This window comes from Aedes aegypti, chromosome 3 (assembly GCF_002204515.2).
Source record: "Aedes aegypti strain LVP_AGWG chromosome 3, AaegL5.0 Primary Assembly, whole genome shotgun sequence".
Taxonomy (NCBI): Eukaryota; Metazoa; Arthropoda; class Insecta; order Diptera; family Culicidae; genus Aedes; species Aedes aegypti.
The window spans coordinates 215,635,381-215,654,300 of record NC_035109.1 but is presented as its reverse complement, the minus strand read 5'-3'; the positions used below and the strand labels follow the sequence as shown (position 1 = coordinate 215,654,300).

The 18,920-nt window shown below is 41.5% G+C and overlaps 1 protein-coding gene across 4 annotated transcripts in view; it reads left to right on the top strand.

Annotated features, from left to right (window-relative positions):
* Window positions 1-18,920, top strand: part of LOC5570041 — an 85,391-nt gene that overhangs the window by 55,234 nt on the left and 11,237 nt on the right. For 3 of the 4 annotated variants that reach the window (XM_021854970.1, XM_021854971.1, XM_021854973.1), the window contains 2 exons: window positions 9,115-9,293; window positions 9,368-14,025. In XM_021854970.1, the coding sequence (XP_021710662.1) occupies window positions 9,115-9,293; window positions 9,368-14,025 (4,837 nt within the window). Of the gene's footprint in view, window positions 1-8,752; window positions 8,865-9,114; window positions 9,294-9,367; window positions 14,026-18,920 lie in introns of those variants that run through there. The other variant, XM_021854972.1, reaches the window with a different exon arrangement.

The window sequence follows — 18,920 nt, the reverse complement described above, 5'->3', positions numbered from 1 at the left end:
AGTTGGACGTAGTGTAGTCAAGCGTTGGGTAGCCATATTCACGTGCCTAACGGTACGCGCTATACACATGGAGGTAGTTCACACTCTATCTACTGATTCATGCAAAAAAGCAATTCGAAGGTTCATTGCGCGGAGAGGGGCTCCACAAGAAGTATATACGGACAATGGAACCAACTTTATTGGTGCTAGCCGGGAGCTCGAGAATGAGTTGCGGGAGATCAATCTTGCAATCAGCAGTACATTTACTGACGCGAACACCAAATGGCGATTCAATCCACCATCTGCTCCTCATATGGGCGGATGTTGGGAGCGGATGGTCCGTTCCGTGAAGACCGCCCTAGGTACCCTACCTGTTTCACGAAAATTGGACGATGAGTCGTTCATGACGTTGCTGACCGAAGCGGAACATATGATTAACTCTAGGCCGTTAACTTTCCTGCCGCTAGACAGTCAGGAGCAGGAATCGCTAACCCCGAATCATTTCCTGTTGCTCAGCTCTAGTGGAGTTCAGCAACAAGTGAAAGAACCAATTGACGATCGAAAGGCTTTGAAGAGCAGTTGGGCGTGTATTCAAAATAGACTAGATTCATTCTGGAGCCGTTGGATCGTCGAGTACTTACCAGTAATATCTCGACGGTCAAAATGGTTCTACGATGTATCTCCGATCAAAGAGGGAGCGCTGGTTTTGGTGGTTGACGGAAAAGTGCGTAACCTATGGATCCGTGGTCGAGTGACCCAAACCTATCCCGGTAAAGATGGCATCATACGTCAAGCCGATGTGGAGACGTCAACTGGGATCTTAAGAAGGAGACCTGTTTGCAAACTTGCCATTCTGGATGTCTTCGATTGTGAACATCGGAAAGCTTTCGACTATGGCCAGGATGATAACGTTGAAAATCACGGAGCATGCAGTAAGAGAGGTGGTGCCAACGAACAAGTGTTCAAACGGCACGAGGGGGAGGATGTTGCGACGCAAGTGTTCATCGATACACCCCCCGACGTCGTTGACGTTCCGCGGGTCATTGTGTGAGACAAGAAGTCAAATTTGAACTCTCTGTCAAATAAGGATGATTACTTATTATTGGCAAATCATTGTTTTGGATGGAGCAAGCTTTATCAAGTGAATTAACTTCTTATAATATTTGTACTTAAGCTAATTGTTAAATTGAATTACAGGCAACTGTGCAACTAAAAAACATTAAATAATTATTGTATACCCAGGAAAATTGTTATCTTAACTGAGTAAGGAACCGATTGTGAGTATTGCCTATTATCTTATAATTGAATTGAAGCCTAACCAATAAACTATTAACAGCTTTGAGCTTATCACATCGGGAACAAAGGTGGATTTGCTTCAAGGAACTCCGAAAAGTTTCACCCCGTAACAGTCATATTACTCCACAATGGACTGTCTGCTTCGGTTGTGTTCACAGTTGATCAGCAGATTTGTTTTATACATTTATTTTGCATTGGGAAAGGCATCTAACTTCAAGTTTCTTGAAAACAGAAAACAATTTTACGTAAAAATATTTGGTAGGCTGACATAAAAAACGATATTTTTTTTGTAGATAGTTTTCAATCTCGAGAATTAATTTATTAGATGCATTCCTCCATACACATATTTTTCGGTTTACGTTATAGCGGTTTTTTGCCCATAGATGCTAGCGCTATGAGTACCGAATCAGGCGATGCATGCACCTCAATCCCAATGTACGCAACCCCGTTATTTGCTCAACTTTTCGTGAACTGTTTAACAAAGTCTTGACAATTCAAGCATTAAGGCCCAAACGCAATGATAGCGGAACGGCAACGGAAAGCGGAACCGGTTCGCCAGCATGAACTACAACAAGCTTGTCGACTCAGTGTTAGTTCAATTTCATTCGTTGTCAGCCCAACCGAGATGGTGTGCTTGATCCTGGCGAACCGGTACCGCATTCCGTTGCCGTTCCGCTATCATTGCGTTCGGGCCTTTATAATTGAACTTAGGGAAAAACAAAGAATTTGAATGTTTCAAGAAAATTTTCGGAGAGAATGAACGAAGAATTTTGTTATTGCACAAACAATATCTTTATTCTATAAATACTTAGAGGACAAATGGTTGTCGATCAGTGTAACACATTTGATCGTAGGATTTTTTTTGTCAAGGCGCATGATCGGGTGGTCGCCGACTATTTAACTTAAGCATAATCAATAATCAATGTGCATAGCCCACACTCTGGAAGCACTGATGAGGACGCATTTTATGAGCAGCTTGAACGCGAGTACGACCGCTGTCTAAGCCACGACGTCAAGATCATCATAGGAAATTTCAACGCTCAGGTTGGTCAGGAGGAGGGGTTTAGACCGACGATTGAAATGTTTAGCGCGCTAACCGGCTGACGAGAACGACATACGACTAATTATAAATCTATCACCATCAAGAAAATGGCGAGTCTTCTGTTTCGGTACACCTGGACATCTCAATAGACAAAATCGCAAATCGACCACGTTTTTATCGGTGGACGGTACTTTTATGACATAAATGACGTCAGAGCCTATCGTGGCGCTAACATTGACTCCGAACGCTACCTGTTGATGGTTAAACTGCGCCCAAAAGTCATGAACGATGTACGGTATCGACGCTCGACTCGGTATAATCTAGCGCGACTTTAACAACCAGATGTCGCCAATGCGTACGCACAGCATCTTGCGGCACCGTTGCCGGATGGGGGTGAGCTCGATTGGGCCCCTCTTGAGAACTGCTGGAGGACAGTCAATGCAGTCATTAACGAAAACATTGTCGGATATGTGGAACGGAACTCAAAAAACGATTGGTTCGACGAGGTTTCACAGGAGAAGAATGCATCGTGTGCTGCAGTGCTATAGAATGGAACGTGGAACGATTCAAACTGAAGCGAATACAGCCAACCCGCCTATTCCGGGACAAATAACGCCGCCTGGAAAACGTGGAATGTCAAGAGATGAAGTTGCAATACCGTTCTCAAGAAACGCATAAGTTTCATCAGAAGCTCAACGCATCTCGCAAAGGCTTCATGCCGTGACCTGAAATTATGGTAACGGATTTGTCCACCCGCCTGAAACGCGAAGCAACGAGGGTCGGATTGGTGGTTAATGCTAAGGATGATCTTCGTCGTCGTGCAGGAAAACGGTGTGTGGCGGCGAAGAATGTGTGATCCTGTAACAATCCTGTCAGAATCCTGCTCAAAACTTTATCACAACTGTATCCAATTTACTTTTAAATTCCTGCCTTACAAGATTTGTTTTTCTTATATCTATTGAGATTTTTTTCAATTCAGATTGGAATTAAGTAAAATTGTGTTTGACGAATTTGGTTGTTATACAGCAACTTTTGTTCAAGTTAGAGCTCCCTCCTCTTGGTTATGCGTTATCATATACGACGTAGTCCCTACGTAGGAACTCTTAGGAAAATGACTAGTAGATTCACTGAGTAGAAATACACTCCCGTGCATAAGTTTGGGTTCACCCCCTAAAAAACATGCAAAAGTGTTCTGTCCATATCTCTGTGATTACACGTCCAATTGAAACTCTCTAAGTCGCATTCGAAAGGCAAAAAGTTATTCTTACTTCGTATGTATTTTTCCAAAAACATTCTTTGAACTTTGTATACTAATTTTTTACTTAAAGTTGTGACATTTTTCAAAAAACACACTGAAAAATCATATCTAATTTCCTCAGCATTGGGTTGACTAAAATTTTAAATCAAAGTGTCATTAGAATCGTAATCTTATATTCTTTGAAGAGACCCCACGAAATTTTTGCGGAAAAATCTGAAAAGTATTCAAAATTAATGAAACATTCAGTCAAGTCATCGTGCAAAAGTTTGGGTTCACTTGAACTTACTTAAATCTGTGAAATCTCAAACCAATCATGTACGCGCCATTATTTGCGCTCAAAAAAGCTTTAAACTATAAAAATCGGTTGAAAAATGGCAGAGATATTGAAAAAAATGATGTGCGTGCGGCTCAGGTGAACCCAAACTTTTGCACGATTTGCATCATACTGAGAGGTGAACCCAAACTTTTGCACGATGACTTGACTGACGGTTTCATTGATTTTGAATACCAGATTGTTCCGCCAAAATTCCGTGGGGTCTTTTCAAAGAATATAAGTTTACGATTCTAATGATACTTTGATTTAAAATTTTGGTCGATCCAATGTTGAGGAAATTAGATATGATTTTTCAGTGTGTTTTTTTGAAAAATGTCACAACTTTTGGGTAAAAATTTAGTATACATAGTTCAAATAATGTTTTTGGAAAAATACATACGAAGTGAGAATAACTCTTTGCCTTTCGAATGCGACTTAGAGAGTTTCAATTGGGTCCTAAAATGTTTAATGAATTCTCGTTTTTATTCAATAATACGAAAGAGCATGTTCTTGCAATTACTTTAGCAAGTTTTCCCGCTCAAATACCGGCTATATCATTTTTTAACTTCAATTTTAAAAATGGTTCCAAATATCAACCTTGACACTTGTGATCTTGTTTGACATTCACTTTTTCGACAAAAATGCCACAGGGCATATAGTTTTAACACTGGGGTTGTTCCTATTTGACATTTCAGAAGGGACACGGAAAACAAAATATACCCAAAATTCGAGTTTAAGCCAAGGGGTGTGACAAAATCTCAAAAATCATTAAAAAAATGTTTTTTGTACTTAAACCAATAAAAATCATTTAAAAATTGAGTAAACATGTGTTTCTGCCCTAAACTTAAGCGTTTGGTAATAAAATTGAGACAGGGGTTTAGGACCCTATTGGACGTGTAATCACAGAGATATGGACAGAACACTTATGTATGTTTTTGAGGAGGTGAACCCAAACTTTTGCACGGGAGTGTAAGTGGCGACAATCTTATTTTAATATGGTTTTTACATTGCCATAATAAGAAATACCTCTTTTGTTACAGCGGTATAAATAATCTAATTCCAGCTTCATTTTCGCAAAATTTACAAGTAGAAAGTAGGCGTTGTGAAGCATTGCATTTGCCACCGAAAAGTGAATCATGTAGGAGACTGTAATAGAAGCCTAAGGTAACTTTACTCTTCAATATTCACTATAAAATGACTATGGAAAGTAAGACGCTGAGATCGATCATTAGGGTACACCTGCTAGTTTCGAAAAATTGTTGAACAGACAAGGAAAGCGACTTTTTTCTTTAAGGATATATGAACGTAATGACCAATAAACACTTTTAACAACAAAAAATAAAATTAACTAGAACTACTACTAAACAGCCTAATTTTGTTAAAACTTGACGACAATTGACATTTAAGACTCTAATCTTACGTAAAAGACAGGAGTAATCAGAATAGGACTTGAATGACAAATTATTCAAAACCATTTCGACTAGACAGTATTAGTAATGACACTACTACACTACTATTTCAAACAAATTCTGATGGAGCTGCTGATTTTCACAATGCTTCCTTTTCTCAGAAGCAAGGGAATATGGGTACTTTTCAAAAACTACCATGTCACAATACTAATAAAAACAGTGTTCATGTGGGCGCCATTGCCTAGTCCGTCTGAGTATTGGTCCTGGTAGAGGGGAAACTTGGCAAAAGCCAGACCGAGGGTTCAGCCTTGACAAGTTAAGCTTGTCAGGCAGCTCCAACTGAATACCATACAAAAAAAAAAACTTTTGTTCAAGTGAGAGCTATTTGAAGCAGGGTGGGTATACGACTGTCAACTACAAAGAAAGCTCGCCTAACAATCATTTCCCACGCGGGCCGGTCCAAACAGCACAGGTCGAAAACGCGGCCCAAGCCAAGCAGTAAACGTTGATGATTTTCAACACTCAACCAACGGGATGCCTAGCACACTAACACACTAACACACTCACAAAACATGAACGGTAGGTCTACCTCGTTGCGTAACTTTAACGCCCTTCGCTTCGTACCAATCCATTACAGGCCCGATAAATGTATGGTGCTGATTGCAACTAACAGCTTGTTTGCACTCGCAGATTGCCTGCCACAACAGGTTTTTTCATCTTTCTCTTCCGGAACTTTTCCGGAACCTCCATGCGGGACGTACCGACAAAAAACTCGAGGCCGGGAATTTGTTTGATGTCCGCCTTGATATATGTCTCGTTGTCCATGACGAGACAGTCTGGCTTGACCAGCCACTCACGGTACAGCTTCCGCGCAGCACGCAATTTGGCCACCGTGTTTTGCTTGGCCACCGTGTCTGGGGCCCAGATAGCCGTAACGGTAAACGCGCAGCTATTCAGCATGACCATGCTGAGGGTCGTGGGTTCGAATCCCACTGGTCGAGGATCTTTTCGTAAAGGAAATTTTCTCGATTCCCAGGGCAAACAAGTATCTTCGTACCTGCCACACGATATACACATGCAAAAATGGTCAATCGGCAAAGAAAGCTCTCAGTTAATAACTGTGGAAGTGCTCATAAGAACACTAATCTGAGAAGCAGGCTTTGTCCCAGTTGGGACGTAACGCCAGAAAGAAGAAGAAGAAGTTTTGCTTGTCAGATCAGTTTGGCGCCTTCCTGACTTTAAAAACACGTAGCCCAGCCCGCTTCATGGTCTGCTGGACGAACCACTTCGACGAATGGGTCTTTTTGGCCACGTCTCGGGTGGAAAGGTTCGGGTTATTCTTGAAGTACTGTCTTAATTTCCGCGCCTTCTCTGGATATTCCGTTTTCGGTTTTCGGCAGCTTCCAGCACGCCGTCCGATGTTCTTCGTCTTCTGGAACATGTTCACAACGCGTGACACGGTGGAATGGTGGTTTCCAAGCCTTTTGTCGATCCATCTGTGCGACTGACCAAGATTTGCTGGCGTAGCTCTTCTTGTTTCGAATGCATTTTGAAAACTACTTGACATATAGCGATAAAATTTTGCACACATAAACATAACACTCTAAACTAGTATGTTAAAAATTAATTTTTAGCCACGCGATAAAAAGTTACACCCAAAACAAAGTGTCGCATTTTTTCGAGTCCAATCTTTACATTGAAGAAAAAACAAATCTACTCCGAGCTACATTTGTTGGTTCCTTCGATTATTCTGATCAAATCACGGAGTAGCAACTACAAATTGTACGGTCATCAGTGCTCGTGCTCATGCAGCAACTTTTGTTTAATAGAAATACAAATAGTCAAAGAGACGTTTCGATTTTTGTGATTCTCATTAAAAATAATCTAATCACTGATAATATTTTTTATTTTCCTCGATTTGGTTTTCTCACATTATATTTATGTATAAAACAGTTTCAACAACCATTGAAACTTTGTGTAGAGCTCAGCTGTTCAACATCTCGTTTTAAATTCATAATCATATAATCAAGACACTTGGAAGAGTTCAAAACACCATGAAGAATAACTAAATTGAAATTTTATCATAAGATAAAACTAGTGCAACAAATAAAAACACTAATAAAATCCCTCCCCTTGGTTATGCGACCTTGCCGCGATGGGAGGGCATAATCCATTAGCCCATATGATGGAAACCAAAGGCGTAACCTGTAGTGGTGGTATCACATTTTGGCATTTTTTGCTTAAAGCCGCGTCATAATTCATATGGCATAGACGCAATAATATCTCGGATGTGATCCAACGGACATTCTGCGTCATTGATAGAATTGATGCCCATTTCAAAAAATTAATCTATTCGAAGTGGACATTAATACTATTGGTGGCGTTCAGTTTGCCTTTAGCTAACCAGAATGATCCGTAGCCACTCTTACTATTAGCTAGCTAGATACATCGTTATCATATACGACGTAGGGAATACTTAGGAACTCTTAGGAAAATGACTAGTAGATTCACTGAGTAGAAATAAGTGGCGACAATCTTATTTTAATATGGTTTTTACATTGCCATAATAAGAGATACCTCTTTTGTAACAGCGGTATAAATAATCTAATTCCAGCTTCATTTTCGCAAAATTTACAAGTAGAAAGTAGGCGTTGTGAAGCATTGCATTTGCCACCGAAAAGTGAATCTTGTAGGAGACTGTAATAGAAGCCTAAGGTAACTTAACTCTTCAATATTCACTATAAAAATGACTATGGAAAGTAAGACGCTGAGATCGATCATTAGGGTACACTTGCTAGTTTCGAAAAATTGTTGAACAGACAAGGAAAGCGACTTTTTTCTTTAAGGATATATGAACCTAATGACCAATAAATACTTTTAACAACAAAAAATGAAATTAACTAGAACTACCACTAAACAGCCTAATTTTGTTAAGATTTGACGACACTTGACATTTAAGACTCTAATCTTACGTAAAAGACAATAGTAATCAGAATAGCACTTGTATGACAAATTATTCATAACCATTTCGACTAGACTATTAGTAATGCACTACTAATTCAAACAAATTCTGATGGAGCTGCTGATTTTCATAATGCTTCCTTTTCTCAGAAGCAAGGGAATATGGGTACTTTTCATAAACTACCACGTCACAATACTAATAAAAAACAGTGTTCATGTGGGCGCCATTGCCTAGTCCGTCTGAGTATTGGTCCTGGTAGAGGGGAAACTTGGCAAAAGCCAGACCGAGGGTTCAGCCTTGACAAGTTAAGCTGTCAGGCAGCTCCAACTGAATACCATACAAAAAAAAAAAAACAAATAAAAACACTAATAAAATGAATGAAACCTATGGATTGTTATCTATTCTAGCTTATAAAACAGTAGATATAGCTCGATGTTTGTATGAGAACTTTATTAATAGCAAAAAAAACTTTTCCAGACAAACTGCCGGTTTTAGAAAATGGTAGTCAGTTACCTTACATTCCGTTAGCATCCTAGTGACGATAGGGGGAATCGGAAACCATGGACTGTGAGGGGGCTATCCCGAAGAGCATAAAGTTGTTTGACGTAAGCATGTGGATAATAAGATAGTCTAGGGTCATTTGGCATAATAGCAGTTATGCCAAACGGCTTTATTCTAAGCTACTTTACGCCATATAAGCTTCAATCCATCAAAGAGACTATCTATAAAAATCAAACCATACTCGATAAATTATATTGTACTTATTTTACCTTACAATCTGTTTTAAAAATTGAATTGATCGACGATTCACGTAACAATTTTACTCAACAATCGCATTTTGTCGTCTCTTTGCAGATAATGGCAGAGCTAGGAGAACGAGAACGCATAAATCAGGAGCTTCGCGAAGAGGTCCATGTCATGTTGGACAATGCACGGGGACTGATACTCAGTTTCAAGGGCCCAGAAGCCATGAGGGTACAGCTCAACATGCAGTATGATAAATTTGAAGCCATCTGCAGCGATCGCACCCGAAGGTATGCAAACGAAGCGTTGATTCCTAATTGAGCTTACGTTTAATTCAATTTTTGTTGGTATCCCTTTCCTACAGGTTAAAAACCGCCACCCTGCAAAACCTTATCAAATTTGTGGGAAATCTGATCGTCAAGGCTGGCGGTACAGTGGAGGACAAATCGATGGCCATAGTGGAACGTGCGAAACAGAGCGATCCACATCCACAAGTTCCAGAGAGTCCGACGCAGAATGCTCCAAAGCAACAAGCCACGGAAAGTTCAAAGCAAGATGCTGGAGCTAGTGCTGCCCAAACCGTTTCTATCGCTGCAATTCCAACGACGCAGGCAATTGGCGTGGTCGAACAGCTTTCTGCAGAGAAAACCAAAGAAAAATCCATCGTTAAGGAGATATCTCCAGCGAAAGCACCGGCCGTCCAATCCGCAGCCTCTCCACCGCCAAAAGAAGTGGTTCAACAGGGGCCAGTGAAGGAAACAATCGCCAATGTGGCCAAGGTGAGCGTACAACCGCCCATCGAATCTCCTACAAAAGATACGATCGTACAAACTGTTCCGAGTGTCTCGACAAGTAATTCAACTCCACAGAAGGTCCCTGTAAAGGAGCTGATCTCGGAGGAGGCGAAGATGAGACAGAAACCACAGATTCCATGGAGAACTCCCACCAGGTTGGAACCATTGAGTCAAAGAAATGAACAAGTCGTAGAGAAGCCGAAAGAGAAAGAGAGGCAGCAAGGTAAGAAGCCGATCGAGCATTTCGTGAAACCCATCGAAACTGCGAAAGAACCCGAAAGGTTGGCTTTGAAATACAAAACCAAGATAAAGAAGCGCCCAGCCGAAGATCCACCCAATAATGACATTCAGTTCAAAAAGCCGACACTCCCAAGCGAAGCGCTATTCCAAAGGCGCCACCAACTGGCACCGCCAGTGCACCACGTTAGCAATAGGGACCCAAGAACATATGGCGAATATTGCCGTATGAATCAGCAAAGGTTTGAAAATCAGAACCATCAATATTTCAAGCATCGACCACATGCTGCACCTCCCGCATTCGAGAAACCAGCGGCAGCGGCGCATCCTTTCGTTGCTCCAGCTCCAGTACTTCATTCAAATCCCCTTCTACCTCGTCCGTCGCAGAGGCCGGCAGCTGCCCCTCGTTCTTTTACAAAGCCATCTTCAACAGTTCCGTCGAAACCGCAAGCACCTCCACGGGCATCCGTGCATCCTACGACACGTCCACCAGCTCCTTCGCCACCGGTTGCATCAGCTAATGCTCCCAAACCAACTGCGCCAAAAGTGGATGCCAGAAAAACCAACCCCGTCTACTCGAAGGACGAACCAATCCCTCTGGGCAAGAAGGAAGCTCCGAAAAAGCCGACGTTGGCAAAACCAGCCGCCGCAGTTCCTGAGAAATCGCAAGAAGAACCTAAAAAGGACGATAAACCAGCGAAGGTTGTCGATAAACCAGCACAGCAGGACAAACAGGAGGACGCCCCGAAAGAATCAGGCCTGCAGAAGAATATAATGGATTTGTTGAAGGAGATTGGCGATGAGGAGAAAGTCAAACAAATCCTCGATGTGATGAACAAGAAGTCTGATGACGAAGCGGAAGATAAAAGGAACAGTAAGAAGGGAGATGAGAAACAAAAAGCTACAGATAAGGAAGCAGAAGAGATTAAGGAAGGCTCCGCTAAGAAGGATGAACCAATCGCCAAGGGAAGGAAAGGTAAAAAGTACAAACGAATTGTGTCCAAGCCTGAGGTTGATTCTTCGTCGGAGGAAGACACCAATAAGAAAGAAGATGGAAACAAGAAGGAGAAGTCAAAGAGACGGGCTACAACAGGTGGCAGTCGGGAGGTGAGCGCTCTTATCGAAAACGTTTCTGACTGGATATCGAAGGGTGCTGAAACGACGCACTACACCCGTCGAAGGGGAGCCATCATTCAGCCAACTTCGCTCATTACGGATAGTCCACCGGCGAAGCAAACGAAGGGCAGGAAATCGAACGAGGAATCCCGATCGGGCATGTCGGAAGAAGATGAGACCGTGGAGGATGAAATCAAAAAACCAACGGAAGACGGTGATTCGTTGCTGACTGTTACGAAATCACCTCCGGCACCCAAAGGCAGACAGAAGAACAAGGAAGGTAGCTTCGTTTACAACGACAAGCCTTCGGTCCATTACAATAGCAGCTATTCTAGCAATTGCGCCCTTTGTTCTTTCAATGGTTCCGCCATCGTGGATCACTACGTGTACGAACACAAACAGTACGAAGTGTTCGTGAGCCGCGTTTCGCCGAAAATGGCAGACATTATCCGGGCAGATTTGTTCCTCACAAACGGATCGGTCATCAACGAAGGCACTGAAGACGAGAAAATTCGATTCAAATGTTACTTCTGTTTGACATGGCAGGAACTAAGTCGCGCTGGATGGATTGACCACATGGCCGCTCATACTGGTGAATACCGTTACCGTTGCACAAGCTGTCCAGTAATGTCCAAAACCGAGGAACTAGAAAGCTGCTTCTACCACGAGAAAACATGTCTAAAGCCGAACTTGGCATTGTACAACAACATTGAGTTCCAGGACAATCATATCTATGGCTTCATCTGCAACGCCTGTAACTACATCCAAGTTCGTCGCGTTAACATGGAACGCCATTTGAAGCGAGAGCATCCGTCCTCGGATGTCACCTGCAGTCGGTTCAGCATCGTTAATCACAAAATCGACGCAAAACCGATAATTGACGAGGACCAAATCATGGCAGACCTGGCTCAGGCTCCACCCACTGTTTTGATTCCGCTCCATCCCAAAACGGAGCAGCTAGAGCCTTGTGAAATCGTGAACCAACCCTTCACCGAGGATGACGAAATGGGCGAAGCGGAGTGCCTTCCTCCTCCTTTGGCTCCACTACGACGGCGCACCGATATCCGTTTGGAATCGGTTCATTTGGGTCCATCCGGAATCCCTAGCGACTTCGGACACAGGCCGTTTTCGTTTAAAATGGAACAGGAACTTCAAGGCAGTCAGATCTCGTCGAGCTACGAGTCGCCCATGTCTCCGGAACCTATCTTTGTGGCAACATCGGAAGCGGAAGCGGTGGTCCCGATCATCCAAATTCAATCCGTGCAGGGTGGATTCGACCTGAATAAGGTGCTGTTCAAGCACGATAAAGATACTGAGTATGATTCGGATGCCAGCGACAAGACGATGGATTTCAACATGTCTGATGGTGCCGAAGGCCAGAATGGGGAGAACTCCAGTGCAGGGGGCCAGAAAAGTGGCGGCACAGGAAGTCAACAAGCCAGTGGAAGTTCTGGGACGACGTCCTCTGGCGGAAGTGGAGGTGGACTTGGTCCATCTGGAAGTGGTTCTAGCACAGGTGGCTCAGCTGGTGCTGGAGGCGACGATGGTGATGACCGTAGAAATCAAGAATTCCCGCTGCCCTTCAGTATCAAGGTGGAGAAAGACGAAGAGGAAGAAAAGACCAATGAAGAATCGACGAATTTGGAAAATGTCGTCATTAAAACTGAAAAACCGGATGATCCTCCAGCGGATCCACCTTGCGCAGAAGGAGATTTCGATTTCGTCGAGCTCGTTCTGGATAGCACACGTATCGAGCACGTGGCTTACATTGAACATCAGTCTGAAATGCTATTCCTGTGTCTGATGCCCGGATGTCAGTATATATCCAAGATATCACAGGATTTCGTTACCCACGTCAGTCGGAAACATGGTACAACCATATGGGACGGTTATTGCCATCCATGCCAGGCTCAGATCGTCATCGTGGACAATTGCACGATCAACAATGAGCTTCAGCATCTTTTGGATGTCCACGCCAGAAGGAAAACACCGACAGTGGATGTTCCTGCTAGTACTTCCAATGTGCTTCGTATCCGGCGTATTCCGGGAGACACGCTTTCGAAGGACTCGAACCCACCTCCTCTGGCACCGATCATGCCTACTGGTACCATCATTGCTGGAGCATCCGGCATGCCATTGGGAACTAACCCAATCATCATAACGTCAGCAACTACGATTTCGCCGGTTAGCATTGCTGGCAATACTATCATTACACCAACGCACACAATTCCGGCACAGATTAGACCCGTCATTCAACAGGTAACGATGCCATCTACCATAACTCCAACGCCTCAGCCTCCAGCATTGGCTCCAGTTACGATTACCACCCCTGCAAATGTGAGTGGCAACTCAAACATTCCTGCCATGTCCAATCTAAAGCTCAACACCGTGCGATTGAAACCGTGGACAAACATGGTAACGACCAAAAACCAAGAGCACTGCCGCAGCATGCTCGAAGAAAAATCGTTGATGTGCCTGTACAAATGTATGTCGAGGTCGTGCGCGTTTACGACCAACAATCGCTTTTTCATGGAGCAACATTTGCAGTTGCACGAAAACATCCACAGCAACAACACCAACAGCCGGAAATGTTGGCTGGAGTGCGCCTATTGTGACATAATCGCAACGAACGTCAATGTCCTGCTGGCGCATATTGACGCCGAACATGCCACCTGCGGCTTCCAGTGTAATCTGTGCTTCTACCGAAGTCGCGATCCTACCAACGTAGTTGTTCATCAGAAAACCTACCATCCGATGGGAACTGTGCCGAAGAGGATTCTCATCATGCCGGACCATTTGAAGAGCTTCGGTGACGACGAGTGGAAATCGATGCAGGAATCGCTTCGGAAGAATGTCTTGCCGCTACATTGCACCAGTGAGTATATTAGCGGGATGTTCCAACCAAAACGATAGGGTTTCCAATATCATTTCTTTTTTTGTTTCCATGGTCCATTACTTTATTTTGCTCTCTTTCCATTGGAAGGCGAGGACGTAATTGGAATTTAAGCCGGTCTCGTAGATGCCTAGGGTGTAATTTTAGTCTATCATACGTTAATGTATAGCATTCGCTAATGTTTCAGGAGATAGGAATACTGAATAAGATTATCTTTTGCTTCGTTCATTAGAAGTAAATCTGGTGACAATTCTCATAGTTTTTTGTTGTGACGAGACGGAGGATTTCTTCTGACGATGTTCCGAAGAGGAGTTTAATGTTCAGAGAAGAATAAAGCTACAATTGAATTTTAAAACGCACCGATTGTTGACTTTTTATTTGTACCACGTCCTTTGGCGGTTACTTTAGAGTTTCCGGTCACCAGTCACGAGGCTTCAGGTACTACCGAGGTTTATTAGACATTATAGGCGTATGCATCCCAGGCATCTGCGTTGACTGTTGTGCTTACCAAATTCTTAGTTACGGTACTAGAAATATATCTAGAGAAATTTGTCCATTCGCTTGCAATAAGTTTCGACGCAGATGTTCAGTATGCATCCTATAATGTCTTTTGGAACCTAGTATACTGATGCTGAGCAGATTTGGAAGCGCCAATCTGTTGATAAGGTAAGTATAGATGAAAGAATATCTAAATGGTCTGAAAGCTACTGGTAAGATAGGTTAAAGGTTGAAAAAAAAAAACAATGATTCTAATAGGGATGTCCATTAACTTCGTAAAGGCTTATAGTAGAAGTAAAGGGTAAACAATCGTCAAAATTTCTTCATGTTCTTGACATTATATCTAGAGATGTATCGAATAGCACTATTTGGCTTTCGGCCGAATACAGAATAGTTGAAATATTATTATTCGGCCAAACGAGTATTTGACCGATTAACGACTCAATATTCGGACAAATAAAACCTTGAAATTCGGCCGAATGACACCCACATGTTCGTCCAATTTCTTAAAAACTTCATTTTTAGTCCTGAACTAACACAAAAGCTATTTTTTTTCTTAATAGGAAAACCTTCCACGATGAAAAATTGATCAGAATGATCGTTTTGAGTTTTTGAATCCGTCTGGAGAAATTACAAAAATCGTAAGTTCTGGATTTGTATTTTTAAGTTGTATTTTATTAACCCGGTGCTAGGCAGCCATGTTTTCGTGGTCATCATCAAACTCAAGAGCAACAACGTACAATGGTCTAATCATATTAGGGAATTTTTCCTCCAATACTTAAATGTGTTTCTAGCTAATCACTTCAACCCAAATTGACTTGCTGTACTGCAATCCAATAGTTTGCAACCGTTTGTTTGTTCGAATAACTGTTGTTGTAATTTTGTAATTGCTCAATCCACACCCTGGCAGACAATTATCCGCCCATCTAGACACGGGCTGGGTGAGGACCTACCAAGCCTCCCCCGTTAACATGTCCTATACCGTTTAGCACACCGGGATCTTCCACAAGCAGGCGCCGGAATTAAAGCGGTCCCACAAGCTTCAGATACATTAAATAGATATAGTCCCTCTGGCACTAAACCGAATGGCGCCCTCCGCTTCACCACTAGTACTGCTTCCCCACACGCCAAGCACAATATCGAAAGTAGCGCGTTGTATAGCAAATACAGTATACCACCTCCGACACTATGCCAAATGTACAGGAAAAACAGCACCAGTAAGAAAGCGGAAGGCGCACCACTCGGTTCAGTGCCAGAAGGACTATAAGTATAACGAAGAAGAAATGAAAAGATAGTAGAGTTGGTTCGGTTATTTGATTGCTGAAACGAAAAAAAAAAAAAACAGAAAAAACAGAAACAAAGTGTTAACATTAAAACGGGGTTTTATAATTGATAAATGTATCGATAGTTTCTCATCTGTTACGTTTCCTTATCGTAGCGCTGTCGATTTTTTCCATCTCCAGGGTGTTCGTCTCCGCTCGAGCAATGAGGACCATGATGAAATGAGAATATAAAAATGTGAGCATTAGTGTTGATCTAGTAATAGATTAATTTAAACTGCTTTTCATGTGCTAAGTAACTTGTAAACTCCTACTCAATTATGTTTTGTTGGCGTTTTATTTAGACACAATTTTTATTTAGAAAACTATTTGGATCCGAGATTTTAGGTGCAGATTGAGCATGTTTGATAAAACAAACATCCTGTTTTCAGTTAAAGAATGTTCAAGAAGTTGATGATTCTGTTATTTATACTGGCTACATACAAGAATTCACTATTGATGTAATATATGGATATTGAAAGTTCCAACGCGCGATTATAATACTTCAGTTTTCGTGCTGTTGTATTGGTGTAAGTAGTGGGAAACCAATCAGTTTGGTGATTCTAACGGTAACAAATAGCAAGACGAAAGGAAAGTTGATAATCTATCATCATTATGATTTCAGTCCTAATTTCATGATCCGTTTAATAAATTCCGCGTATGATTCGGCAATTTTAACAATTTATACATGTGTATTCGAAGAAAACAGACTACGAGAATTTATTACCTTGCAACACATTCCTAAGTGATCAGATATTTATCATTTTCTACAGCCTAATTTAATAATACCTACATTGGGTTGTAACAAAAATTTGATCTTGGGATGTTGATTTGCCTCCTAATCATAGTTTCGACAATAGTCACATGCTTACTATCTCTTATGGCAGTGTTGTTGATTCTATTGTCTATCGCTCATCAGTTTCGCGCCACCCGGCAGCGACTTGGTCCTATGTACCCAATACTCTGCTGTGTCTTAACTTCACGCAATACATTCTGTAGATATGTGATACAGTTTGCGGAATATTATGATTTATCACTTCGTTCAGATGGAAAATTCTGTTATGGTACCATATTCACATATCAGATAACTCCCACCTGGAACGATGTAATACATCGGAGACATGTAGATTCAGATGTATGTATACGATCTATGCCTAGTTCGACTCTGATCGACAGGCAATCAGTGTATTCAGTTTTTCAACTAGCTTGAAGCGATGAACGTTTCAAGACAAGCTCTCCACTATATCTGCTAGCAATCACCGGTCGTCGATAGACATTTCGGTTCTTTTCTGCTAAAGATAGATCCGATTGTATGCCAAAGACTATGGCTCATGCTTTTCAATACAGCTGGAAAAACAAGAATTACACCCAGCACCAAATAGTACGTAACTATGAGGCGGACCGGAAGGTTTGATGAGCAATCCCCACCATGTTTGTTCGAATAACTGTTGTTATGCGAGAAAAGAAATTTTTCGGAGAAAAAGATTTCGCCATCATCGATTATCATTCCTCAAACGGTTATTTGTTTACAAACATTGAGCTGTCAGTGGGAACCATTTCCTATTAGGAACCAGAGATGTTTGCTCGTTATTTTTCAATGGGGTTGTATGGGCGGTGTCAGGAGGCTGTATTTTATAGATGGCATTTTTTATCCAATTCATTTTTTAAGAAACTAGGATAGGATGTTTTAGGTATTTTGGACAGAGCGTTACGCGTATATAGTTTGGCCACCTCCGTTTGATTTTGCCGTAAGTGGCCAAATTATATACGCATAACGTTCTGTCCAAAATACTTTGATCACTCTAATACCTCGCTTGGATCCTCATCCGAGTTCTGAAAATGCTTCATATAAATTGCAAATGTACCGCAGACCATTGAAGTCATAATAAAAACTCAAACCAACTCGATTTTTCACTTTTAGAACGTTTAATTTCCGGATTTACAAAACGACGAAAGTGAGATTCTCCACTTTCGCAACCTAACCGCTACTTTCGCCACTCCGTTGTATGGGAGACAAAGTGATTTAACCACGAATCAAAACAAAACACTACTTGGGTCGATATTACACTGGAACAAAATGTCGTAAGTAACTGATTGCTACGGCTTATCATTTTGTCATACATTTTTTGTGGGAAATGATAGGAACTACCTAGTGTTTTAACGCGAGCTGATTGCATGCAAAATTTAAGCGATATACACGGTAAAAAATGTCAAAAAGGGGATTCATTTCAAAACAGTTTTAGAAGAAAAGTTGTGATCCTTCTTAATTAACTTTCTCAAAACTGTATGAAAGTTACCCAAGAAACAATTTTGGGCGATTAATAAACATGTTTGCTGAACTAGTGCTTAACAACAGCTGTGGCTGTTGAACAAAATTATATGCTGTATAAAGTGATGATCAAATGTTGCATAAATTCTGAATAGCGCTTTTGTTCCTCACTTTCATGTTATTTTAAAAGCTCGTTGAACCAAAGTTGATACAACGTTGGTAAATAACTTAATTTGGTTGTCTAATAGTATCTCTTTAATAGTAGAAGACGAGCTGTTTCTACGGATTCAGATTCTGTTGTTCCATACGTGACATAAAGTTAACAAGCTTTAACAATTCTTGTTTCATCAATTTTCAACAATGGTGCTGAACTACAGTGAATTTAAACATGTTTGCTTGAAAGTGCTTTGAACTCAACGTTTTAACCAACTACAAGACATTGCGCGAAATCTGAAAGCTCTTAAACATACAATTAAAAACCAACTTCCTAACAAACAGTTTTAGCCTTGATAAAGGTTTCTCAAAGCTGTTTTATTGGTTGTTTAATAACAATCATTTTATCAACGTTATATAGTGCATGTTTATTCAATGATCTTATCTCGGCCTTTCAACAGTAGTAACATTATAAGTAGACTCTAAAATGTTTATTCAACTTTAAACCACCAGTTATCCATCGAACATCCAGAAATACTTGTTCAGCGTGTTTCTACCAGGGTTGTATAACGAGTAATAACTAAATTGTGGAAGAAAAGTTGTAGAAGTCTTTATTACCTATTGCCACCGTTATTCAA